Source organism: Parasteatoda tepidariorum, chromosome 2, assembly GCF_043381705.1.
Source record: "Parasteatoda tepidariorum isolate YZ-2023 chromosome 2, CAS_Ptep_4.0, whole genome shotgun sequence".
NCBI classification, from domain to species: Eukaryota; Metazoa; Arthropoda; class Arachnida; order Araneae; family Theridiidae; genus Parasteatoda; species Parasteatoda tepidariorum.
In genome coordinates this window covers 1231481-1243763 of record NC_092205.1, presented here as the reverse complement: position 1 = coordinate 1243763, position 12283 = coordinate 1231481, and the positions used below count along the sequence as shown (strand labels likewise).

Sequence of the window (12283 nt, the reverse complement as noted above, 5' to 3'; positions counted from 1 at the left end):
TTGGAGATAAAACCAGTTTTTCGATCTTGCGAAAAGTAAAGCTCATTTCCCAGCAGCATGAAGTCCACTTTCAATGGATCCCGTCCCACGTCGATATCCACAGAAACGAGTTGGTGACACTCTTGCAAGGCAGGGACTAGACCATCCAGTCCCCTCCACCTCAGAGCTTACATACCTTGAACTTTTCGCAAGGCAAAAGGCCCAGAACAAACAAAAAAAACTGCTTCCTCCTATTCACTACTGGTACAAAGCAAAAAGACCAGGACTCTATCTCTTCCTGGTGACAGGCAGACCAACACTTGCTTACCCCGACTGGCCAGTGGACACCTGAAAAGTCTCACATTTTCTGCCAATCAAAAGATCTTTCCTCTTTGCCCTAAATGCCAACAAAACCAGGCATCACCTGAGCACATCTTGAACTGTTTGGGGCTGAACTGGAACGACATTCATTCCTCTCCTCTTTTAGTTTCGGACTTCCTAAATGTCAATGGGTTTATAGATCTGGTCTGACTCCATCAGACCAGATGGGAATTAGTAACAACAACAACTTTCATTCGAGTACAAAGAAGAAAAAAAAGCAAGGAAAAAAAAAAGTAAGAATGTTTGAACCTCAAATATGATATTGCATTTAACAGTTTTTGTGTGTCAAGAATCATGGTTTGCTAAAGTGGGTTAAACCTAAAAGATCCTGTAAAGCAAGTTAACCTTTCACTTGAAAAGAATTAACTTTTTTGAAAAAATGAGGTTTTTTGGAAATTTATTATGTTAACTTCCTAACTTTAAAGGTAAAATTATTGATGTTATAAATATTAACATTTAAACTATAGTTTTCAAGCAACTGAAGTGAAATTAACTTTAATAAAATCTTTCCCTTCAAATTAATTCATAATTTGAAAGTAGACTAGATTGACTTTTATTTTAACCAGAAATATAAAGTTTCTGCCCTAAATAAAACTTTCCTTTGTGACCTCTCAACAGCTTTTAAATTTATAATACATTGTCACCTGTTATGAATGGAATATTTGTAGACTATTGAAATATGTAAAAATACTGTATTTGTTTTCTTGCTGTAAAATTCAAAAGCAGGACTTATTCTTAAGTTTCATATAGAATACTAAGTAATAGTTTAAATACCTCAAAAATCTTTGAATCTATGCACAGGAGTGAGTTACCAGTTTGACTTTTACAGGCATGTTATTTTACTGCTAATTCAAAGAATTAAGTAAGTCTCAAAAGTTTTAGTTTCTGTAAATCACATATTCTTTAAGAACATAAAAATATTTAAATAACTTGGCTCTTTTTATTGCTTTAAAATTAAGACTCTATTTTTTTATATTAATGCAAAAAATAGATCTTAACAAAATTTTTATATTTGAACAGATTAATAGACTTTAAAATATAAAGTCTCAAAATTTTGAGAATCCTAATTTTAAGGCAATTTTCAGATGTATTTTTTGTCACGACGAATGAATCTATTAAATTTTAACATTTGAGCTGACTTAAATAATTTTTTAATTTCAGGCTTGTAGTAGTGTTGTTAAATTTATTACTGAGTGCATCAAGAAAATCAAAGTAACACTTGATGGTAAAAATGTTGAAGCTGTTTTAACTGAGCTAGGCACTAGACTCCATCGAGCTATACTTGATCATCTTCAACAATTTCAATATAGTTCCATTGGTAAGTTAATGATTGTTAAAAGTACTTTTTAAGTATATTCTAAATTTTTTAAGTTTTAATTAATATTTAAGGTTTAAAAAAATTAAAGAGGCCGATAAAAATGAGTGATTACAATATTATCAGAGATGATTGTGCTCCGGAAAAAGTTCGGATTTCCGGATTTTTCGCTAACCTTGATTGGGAAATTTTCGGAAATCCAAGGTCCAGAAGTTTCAAGAAATCATCGATCACATTTATGTATAAAATTTTTTATATATTTTATTTAAAAATATTAGAACTAGATTTTATACTTGGCATCTCTTTCATTTGTAAATATTTTTTTCTGGTAGAATAATAAATGTGATTAGAGATAAAAGTAAACTTATACAAAATTATAAATTTAAATTATGCTGCATATAATTTATTTAGAATTTCATGTTGTGAAAATATCATTGATTTAAATTTATAAAGATATAAATTTTTTGAAATGCGTCATTAAGGATTTTACTCAAGAAATTTTCAGGATTTTTGAGTTGGGCTCACAATCACCCCTGTATTATAGACAGTAATATTTATTAATAATCAGCATTATCAAGGCCGCTTATTTCTATATTCAAAAGCAATAATAGCCTTCACTGATCTTTGTTTTTGCACTCCCTAAGATATATAAATGATACAATGTCAGACTGTTACAAGTTTAGATTCTGTAAGACTAAATTCATGAATAAGATTTTACAACTTTAAAGCAATGTAACTCGTCATTGTAAAAACTTTAATTCGATTTCAACTTGAACAGCATGCGTTTGTAAAGTGTTGTTTTTATTGCACTTCAATGTTTATTGTTTTTGATTGAGAGATAAGTGATTCACCAATTTGCAAAAAATAATATAAATGCGAAGTACATCAATCATACACATTCTATTTTAGGTAAATGGAGTAAAAATTGTTTGTAGTTATTGGGCCTGTCATTAGCAAATGAAACTGGAAGAAGGGTATTAAAAAGGGATAAACATTTATTTTGGAATTCATTTTTAATTAATTTTTCATAAATTTGGGTGCATCTCAAATGCTCTTTCTTGTTCACTGCTAGCTATGCCACTAAATACAAGTTAAAGGTATATTGATTAATATCGTCTGCTTTTAAACATCAAATACAATAGATTGTAAGAACTGTACAAAACGATTATTTAATTTTTTGTAGGCAATAATTAAAGCTATTAAATTATCCTCCTAAAGCTATTAATATTAAATTTTCTACCTGCATGAACAATTTATTTTTCTTAGAAAAAATTGTTATAAACTAATAATACAGTAAAAAAAAAAATTTTTTTTTCTTTTTAATGTAAGTACAGTAATATATTTTCTCAATAGATTTTTTTATTGTATACAAAAATCTTATTTAAAAAATATAGAAAAAAAAATAGCGCCAATTCTTTTTATTCCAAGATTTTTAAAATTATTAGATTTAAGAAAATATTACTTAAATATGAGTTCTATTTACATTGTAGTTAATATACATTGCATAGTTAAAATTTAAATTAGTGGTTTTTCAACTAACTTTTACAAGATGGAAAATGTTATAAAACACATTGATCCATCTATTCCAATAGGAAATCGTGGGCATTTTAAATTTAAAGAATCTACTTAATCAAAAATTATATTAAGATTAAAATAATTTTCAGTCATTGTGATGGTTATTATGGACTTAAATTTATATCCAACTTGAAAAATTTTCGTCTGACACCAAATATTTTACGTCTGCCAGCAAAGTAAAGGTTTTCATTTAGATGAATTATGTATCATATTTTACAAATTAAGAACTGCACAAAATTCTTTATTAATATGAATTATTTATTATTATTATTATTTATAATTATTTATTAAATATGATCTTTAAAATTCAGGCAAGTTTACATTCAAATTACAAATAAATTCACGTAGTTTAGACAGCTTGTAAATGAGTAATCATTTGCAATTTATGTCCGACTCCAATAATTTAATTTGAACTTATTGTTATCAGTTTTTATGATACAAATTGGTTTTTGATAAGTTATGATGTACTAAATATTTAATATAAAAATTTTATGATTATTATGAGAGAGGTTTTTCTAAGAAGTTTATGTTCATTTTTTACGTACGAAAGAATGGAATTGCCTAGTTGTAAAAACAATTAACTAATCTGAACTAAAAAACATATAGTAAGACTGGAATTCTTTAAATATTTTAATTTCAAATAAGAAAAAAAAATTGTATAGAATTTTATCTAGTTTCTTTCTATAGAATATGCTACAAAAAATTTGGCAATTTTACATTCGCGACATAAGTTTTTAAATACTAAATATTAAATCTCTAATAATAATGATGCTAATTCAAAACAAACATTATTTGAACATTGGATTCAAAATATTGGTTTAAAGAGAATGTGATCCATGAATTTTATAAACATTTGGATAAAATGGCTCTATATTGAAATGTAAATAAATATAAAAAATTTTTGATGTATGGAATCTTTTGCTTAATGAAAATATGTTAACCAGTGCTTACCTGCATCATTCTGTACCTGCATCATTCTGTATTTGCTATACTTTGTGCAAAAACTTGTTAAAGTAACACATCAGTATTTTTCATTCAATTAGAACAATATATATTCCATTATTTTCTCCACTGCTATCTTAATCTTTTGAAAATTAATGTTGTGATACACCTATTGATTTCACTTTAGTATGTATCATGTTAATTTGAGTTAAAATTTGAAAACACATAGTTAAAGTTAAATTTAATTATTAAAATATTCTTGATTACAATTTGACATAACATTAAGTAATACAAAGGGGGAAAGAATCTAGGATTCACTCACCAGGTGTGTCATCTTGAAACCAGGTCACCTTTTCTCAGCTATGCAAACTTTCTACTGATTCCTAAATGGTTGCAACCCCTACAGCAAGAGGAAACTTTGCCAAACTCACCCTTTGGCTCACTTTATCGATGTTTTTGGCGCACTTACTATTTTGGGACTCCTTGCTCTGCATCAGTTGTACCAAAACATCACACATTTAAAAAATAAACAAAATCTTGCTAAGTTGATAAAATAAATTTAGTCTAATTATTTTCAAAAGATGATTTTTAAATATAATACTTATAATATTGACACTGTACTCATCCTACACTTTATGAGAGAAAAAAATACCTGGAAATTTTAAGATTTTTACCTGGAAAAATTAGGGAGCCTTGATTTGAGTGGCCACCCTGATTTATCTTTTGAAGCATTTTATTGCACCAATTTATTTGTGTAATCATAATATTTACATAGAAATCTTTGTAAACAAATTTCAGTATTGGTAGGGCTAATAGCGCCTATTACTTAAAATAGATAGATAAAATAATTAAAAGGTGGAACAGTTTTTTTTAAAAAAGAACCAAATGAGAATATGAAAATAAGGCAATCTCCGCGAATAGCTTTGCCACACAGTGGCTTGTGACATGAAAAGGCATTGCATTTATGTAGCGCATTTTCTTTGCCAAAGGACATTTTAAACCATAGTAGCTTTTTTTCTAAAATTCTTTGTTTACCCTTCGTTAGTATGATCAGTCATCATTTTTTAGAAAATGCCACACGATGGCAGATAATTGGGAGAATCGAGACACTCCAATCGCAGGCTATTTGCTGTGCTGTGAGGATCTCGGGGGGGGGGATTAAGAAATGTGGTGTCCACTCTGTGCAAACAGTTCAGAGAAACAGGAACAGTGGTCCTCTGACCTGGTCAAGGTCACCAGTCTTGAACAGAAATGATTGAAATCTCTTCAGTGATGAGTTGCAATTCAGTCTGAAGAGAACCAAGTAGTCAATATTGGCCCTCTGACATTGTCGAAAAAGGCTGGTAGGGTCGAGGTGGCTTGAGCAGGTTCCATAAAGATACGCTGTCGGGTCGGTGGTATCGAAACGAGATCCGTGCACCTTTTCTGTAGAGCATGTGGCCCGAGTTTTATCTTTATGGAAATAACATCTGTCCCGACTGGGCTCAGTTTGTTAACGAATACCTCTCATCAGAGGTTATGCAGCAATTGGAAGTGGCCAGTGGTATCCCCTGACCTTAATCCCATCCAATATGTATGGTATGCCCTTGGACGTTCAATTACAATTTGAAGACCAGCTTTGACAACCATCTGTGAGCTCATGAGTGCCTTGGTGCCTTAGGAATTCATAAGGACCCTCGTTAAGAGTATGAAATGTCGATGTGAGAGTTGTATAACTGTTATATTTTTCTCTAACTGAGAGGGTCAAAGCTGCTGTACTCGACTAAAGATCAGTTTCCTTATTTAGGGTACAGATTTTATCTATATATGAGTCATAGATTGCATAGTATTTCGACCTGAGTTGTTTTCATTTGCTTAATTGCTTTTTGTTTTGTTTTTTATTTATAAAAAAACATTTGTCCCTTCCCATTATTTGTTTTTGCCAGTGTGTAAAGATTGGTTAAGTTTAAATAGTTGCTGTCAAGCTTCAGAAAAAAAAGATAGTTTTCATGTTCCAATCTATGAATTGGTTAAAATATATAAATTTGTTAGATTTATTTACTTCGATATAAGAATTATTATTTTTTAAGTGAATAATTTTTAAACTTAATTTTTCAAATGTGAATTTTAAGTTTGATATAATCTTGTTTTGTCCAATCTGTTTTTAAATCAATGTGTTGTCTATAGAAAGAATTCTCCTCCCCACGAATTACGCCTGCTGCTATGGAAATAACGCATCTCAAAGAGAACTCTCTCCTCTGATTTTCTTTCTATCGGTCAAAATATGTTTTAAGTATTGACCCTTACTTGAAATATTTAAACCTAGTAACCGCCACTGACTTATGGTGAAGGAGGTTCTTTAGATAGTCAGCCTATATTTAAATTCTCATTTATAGTTTTATTACTCTTTGTAACAGGTGCAATGGTAGTTATTTGTGATTTAAATGAATACAGAAGGTGCGTCAGGGAGTTTCAAATACCATTGTTAAATACTCTTTTTGAAACTTTACATGCTTTGTGTAATTTACTAGTGGTGGAGCCTAGCAATCTGAAACAGATGTGTACTGTTGATCAGTTGGTAAGTTATTTCTAATTCTGTTAGTAAGTTATTTATTATAGTTATTCTTATTCTTCTGTTATTACTTCTTCTTCTTCTTGTATTTCCGGATAGATTTATTCTAGACCATACATAATAAAAATTTTGGTCTTTTGAATGTAAACTGAAAGACTATTATATTCGTAACAAATTAACATGTAAGATTGTTAAAAGGAATAAAATTAAGTGTTGCACAATTGAAAAATAAAATTTTTTTAAAGATTATCTGATTATTTTAAATAATATTCTTCATTTTTGCTTTATATTTAGAATTAGTAGAATAATGTAAAAGGCCTGGTTCTCCTGTGATATATGTTCAGGGTATACCAAGCTGTGGTATAATTGACTCCAGAAAAATAGTGGGAACAAATAAGTACAATTTTTGTGTTGTAGCTGAAAGATTTTAATTTTTTACAAGATGATATGTTCAAGTTTCTAATTTACTTAACAGAATTGGAAAGTGAGTAAGCAGAGAGATGCAACAGAGATAATAAAAATGGTACTTACCCCTTTACTTTTGATCACATCTGGTACAAACTAAATGACAAGAAATATGTGACGATATAGAACGCTAAAATAAACAATCCATTTATACTGCAGTGTATCCTTTTATTTCTTTCATGCAATATCTCGATCTTAGAATCGCAATCTTATCACATCACTTCTCAGATCAAAGCATCCATCACGTTCCCAAATCAACAACGAACTTTAGACTTTGACATAAATTATTCTTTGATATATCCATTCAGGTCAGCTTGATGACTCTGCCGCTTTTATGTATTCAACATTTATTCATTCGAATCCGACTGGAATTGACCTTGTAAGAACAGGGAATGAGTCACAGAAATCAAAAATCAAAGTAGTGGGAAAGAAACATGGCGATGACAGCACAACAATGTCCTCCAAATCACTAGGCATCAAGTTCAAGATGACGGAACATAACTAATTCTGATTCAAGTACAAACTCGTTACATATTTCCAGTAGAAGGTAATCCACCACGTAGTGGAAGTAAATAGTCATCTACTTCCTATTTTTTTTAAATCCACAAATTAGTTGTGGCAGATTATTTAAATGTATATCATATTTTTACATCGTAACGTACGTTTAGATTCATTGCTCTCAGCAAAAGGTGTGAAGTTCAAGGGGAAAAACCGGCCAAAAAGAAGCCTGTGGTATATTTATTAGCCTATGTCACTAAGAGGGGTACTTGAAGGTGGCCAATAACAAGAGTGGACCTTCAAAGTTTTGCTCATTTGAAGGTCGATTTTGACCACAAGGTCAACCATTCCCTAAAAATTAAAGGAAAGAGGAGAAAAAACATTATCAAAGTCTTATTACTATGTGACATCACACCAGACTAAACACTGGGGGGTTCCACGTACTGCTCACCACCAAACTGGAACATCTACTTTTGGATTCCTGCCTATTTTTTATGCCTATATCCTGATTAATTTTTTGTTTTCATGCATGGTTAACCTATAGCAGGGGTCTGTCTAGGTTTTTCTGAGAGGTACCCATTTTGTGAAAATTTAGACATAATTTGTGAAAAATTAAAAATTATATTAAAAAATCAACACAAAAATATGGTAAAAATATGAATTTATCGTGTCTTAAGGGATACAAAAATAAAATTTTACGAAAAGTATTTTGTGAAACTACCGTTTTTCCTAAAGTTGATTTTGTGAAACTACCGTTTTTCCTAAAATTGAATTTGTGAAGGTACCGCTAAACGGTAGTAAATTCGGCCTGGACAGACCCCTGTATAGGTATATATTATACATGGCTAGCATATATATATATATGTATAGTAGCTGGCAAAAGTTTTGTGCTCTGATTTCATTCATATTTGGTAAATATATTGATCTTTTTCATTTCTTTAGGCATGTCTTGATCGAACTGTGCTCATGAACTTTGTCCAATTAAGAGTTGATTACAAAACAGCTAAACTTGTTAATCAATTCAGATAGTTTTATTAAAAACTGAGAATAATTTTGTTATAGAGATCTTTGTTGTAAATTATATTTTCTAATAAAAGTTTTTAATACATCTCTTACTTTTTTTAAAAAATATTTTGCACACACCTTTTCACCCTTAAATCACACCTTTTTTTTTCTCAAGTTTATTGTAAACTAAATGTTTGGTTTTGAGATGTTTAATCCTTTTTTCTTTACTAACAAAGCTGATAAAAATAAGAAACCATCTCTTCATTATTTTATGCATGGGATATTTTCATAATTTGGTGCTATTTATTAGTTGTCAGAAAAATATTTTTCTTGTAGGAAAAACTTTACTTAGTATTTCATTATAATTTAAGTGTTTGTAAACACTTTTAAGTGCAAAACATATTAGGCATTTATATATCCAGATGAATATGCATCCGTGTCAACTTTTATCCGTACCGAGTAATCGACCTTATTGCATACCTATTCAGATCTAGTGCACCGTAATGGTCGTCATAGTCATTCAATAATCTGTTATATATGTCTCCTCCGCTCTTTCTTGTTTCACGATATACCTGTAGTTTATGCAATCCTCAGGATTGCCAGACTGTGAAATTAAAAAATACTACAAATTTTTAAGTGCCATCTACAGTAGTTATTAGGAAGTTTAAATATAAGTAATTTTGTTAACGAGTCATTTATTATTACTTATCAGCTGCTGTAAATCCTGGGAATTAATATATAAATATCTTTAATTGCAAAATAAATAAAATTGCATTCATTTTTCTTATGACTTCTCTCTTTTTAATCATTTCTCTATTTGAGGTGATTTTTTTTCCTTCGGAATTCAGATGTTTTGTTAATTTCTTGATTTTGTTTGAAAATGTAAAAAAAATTAGTTTGTATTTTCCTCTCTATATAATGTAGGGAAATAATTGAGGGAATGGCATTTATTCAAGATGTTAATGAACCATTTTGGTTCCAGGTAAAATATGGATTTAATGACAGGGATGTTGTCAGAACCTGCATCTTTATTGTTTTTTATACTATTAACAACAGCTGTAATTTCACTCCTAGTAAATAGTTGATCTTTGTTATAACTTGCAGGTTCCGGGCAAGGGGGATTGGTCCAATGGGAAATGATATTCCAGGATAGCTTCAATTGTGGTCTATTTAGTGGTGGTGATAGATCCATCAAGATTTATGTATCTGTTTAAAGGCTATTAAACTTGTCCCTGGCGATATTACGATTACTGATTTCTAACACTGTTGCCTTGTAATTTTGAAACCAATCCAGAGAACAAGCAAACTCCTGGATCAAGTTCTGGGGGGAAAAATTCTCAATGGGGGAAAGACTTTTTGATGGAACTAACCGTCATTTGTGTTACATGGAGAGGAAAACCACAAAAACCTCTAAGGGTAAGCCTGATGGCAAGGGGACACTAACACATGTTCGGTCTACCACTGGGGATTTTTTTCGTCAGCACAGTGGTCAGTGCAAGCTGGGTGTGGGACTTGTATCGACCAGCCATTGTTGAGATTCAAAATCGGGTTTACCTGATTGGGAGAGCTTTATCCCCAGAGCCACCACAGCTTTAACAAATATACTATAATTTTTTATATGAATTTTTATCTAGTATATGAACACAATCAATGTAAGAAATTTTATCTCTATATTAAAAATTCATGAGCGCCGCCGCTGTTCTGGGCATTCAATTTCACACGGGAATTTGTGTTTCTGTAAACTGCATTTGGGAAGCACTACTATTTGATGGATTACGACAGAATGTTGACACGTTTCAAGTTTTAAAAATTTTGGCAAGCTGTGAGTACAAATTTCCTCTCTTGTTGGACTTGTATATTTCGGATTAATGCAAAAAATGCCCGAGTCTACGGTAACTGCTGATCAACAAATTGCTCGTGTCACTGTAAAGCCGCCACGGAGAAGTAATCCAGTGTTATGGTTCAGACAAATTGAAAGTCAGTTCACGCTTGCTGGAGTGACAACAGAGTCAACGACATTTCACCCCGTAGTTTTTGCTCTGCAACCGGAGGAAGTATCAGCGATATTGTTATCAGTCCACCTGTAGATGAGCCTTTCACCGCACTGAAAAAAAGATTGTGTTCTCAATATGCTGAATCTGAAACACAGCGTTTAAGGGATTTAATTTCTGGAATGCAACTCGGAGACCGCCGTCCTTCAAGACTGCTTTTGGATGTGCGGAATAAAGCCGGTGCAAGAATTAGCGATGAACTTCTTAAATCTTTATTTTTGCGGAGGTTGCCTACAAATGTTCAACAGATTTCCAACGATAACCTAGATGAGATGGCTGATGGTATTATGGCTGCGACAGTCAGTCAGCACAGTTGCTAGTTTGACGGATCATTCGGATTTGCGGTCTTTATTGACACAGCTCGTCTCTCACGGTTGGAAGCTCGTACAAATGACCTGTCAAAAAGTTCTAGTCAGAAACGCTCTACTAGCCGAAGGCGACAGACTGCGAATTCGCAGGTATCATAAAAAATTCTAGCAACGAGCGACAAAATAGCCTCCATGTTCGTTCCAGCCGGAAAACTGCTAAGGCCGTCATTCAGTCAAATGGTGACGGCGAAGCGATGATTCAGCGGCTTTATCTGACAGACAAGTCTACATCCTCACGTTATCTCATCGATACGGGAGCTGACGTCTCTGTTATACCTCGTGCTGCCTATGCATCTAGTGACCATACAGCACAGATGAAATTGTTCGCCGCAAACGATACGACCATTCCAGCGCTCGGCCAACGCCTGTTGAAATTAGACCTCGGACTTAGAAGAGAGTTCAGTTGGCCTTCTATCATCGCTGCCGTGCCACATCCAATTATCGGAGCTGATTTCTTACGCAATTTTGGGTTATTAGTCGACATCAAAAATGCTGCAGTAATTGATCCTTTGACCAAGCTGCAAACAAGAGGTACCCGGTATGCTGGGATTTCTTCAACGGTAAAAGTAATTTTAGCGAACTCTAAATTCCACCATTTGTTGTCAAAGTTTCCTGCTCTGATTAGATCAGGTGTCAAGCCAAGAAAAGCTAAGCACGGAGTGGAACATTGTATACAGACAAAAGGACCGCCCATTTTTTTGAAACCTCGACGTTTATCGCCGGATAAGCTGAAAGCTGCAAAACAAGATTAAGAAAAGAATTCATTATTAATGCAAGCAATTAATAAAAATAAAAATAACATCCAAATGGCAAAAATGCGCTAAGCAGCAGAGCAACCCAGAGGAATAAAATACATGAGACGAAGAAAAATTAGTAAAAAATGAAAAAATATGACAATTAAGGCTGACGTCATCAGGGGGTCATCAGGAAATAACAATTAAGGCTGACGTCACCAGCCTTGAATTGTCACAAAAATGCAAAACTCTTTCTATCGAGAAAGCTAAGACAAAAGTCAAAAATGCTTTCTCTGTATCCAAAAAGTTTTGCTAGGTCTAGAAAAAGAATACAAGAATAAATAGTGAATTATGTAATACAATGCAGTAAAAATTACAGAAGCATAAAGCAGTAGAAAAGAAAAACAAGACAAATATAG

The 12283-nt window shown here is 32.1% G+C and overlaps 3 protein-coding genes across 3 annotated transcripts in view; all 3 read left to right on the top strand.

Moving 5' to 3' along the window:
- The window catches only part of LOC107443806 (Exocyst complex component Sec10), a 51199-nt gene extending 42385 nt beyond the window's left edge, over positions 1 to 8814 (top strand). The window contains exons 15-17 of the mRNA XM_016057802.3: positions 1522 to 1678; positions 6589 to 6749; positions 8649 to 8814. Coding sequence (XP_015913288.1) covers positions 1522 to 1678; positions 6589 to 6749; positions 8649 to 8735 — 405 coding nt within the window. The 3' untranslated portion in view covers positions 8736 to 8814. The remainder of the gene's footprint in view (positions 1 to 1521; positions 1679 to 6588; positions 6750 to 8648) is intronic.
- An 837-nt stretch (positions 8815 to 9651) lies between these two features.
- Positions 9652 to 11082, top strand: LOC139425062 (uncharacterized). The gene is made up of 2 exons (XM_071178093.1): positions 9652 to 9693; positions 10690 to 11082. The coding sequence occupies exons 1-2, from the start codon at positions 9652 to 9654 to the stop codon at positions 11080 to 11082; spliced, it is 435 nt and encodes a 144-aa protein (XP_071034194.1).
- A 242-nt stretch (positions 11083 to 11324) lies between these two features.
- LOC139425061 (uncharacterized) lies at positions 11325 to 11882 on the top strand. Its single transcript, XM_071178092.1, has one exon. The coding sequence runs from the start codon at positions 11325 to 11327 to the stop codon at positions 11880 to 11882; it is 558 nt and encodes a 185-aa protein (XP_071034193.1).
- The last annotated feature ends 401 nt before the right edge of the window (positions 11883 to 12283 follow it).

Excerpts from the sequence above, each read along its gene's own strand:
- LOC139425062 (XM_071178093.1), top strand. The coding sequence starts at position 9,652 with ATGGCATTTATTCAAGATGTTAATGAACCATTTTGGTTCCAG. Across the intron at positions 9,694-10,689 it reads ATGAACCATTTTGGTTCCAG|TCAGTTCACGCTTGCTGGAG; the intron begins GTAAAATATGGA and ends ACAAATTGAAAG.
- LOC139425061 (XM_071178092.1), top strand. The coding sequence starts at position 11,325 with ATGATTCAGCGGCTTTATCTGACAGACAAGTCTACATCCTCACGTTAT.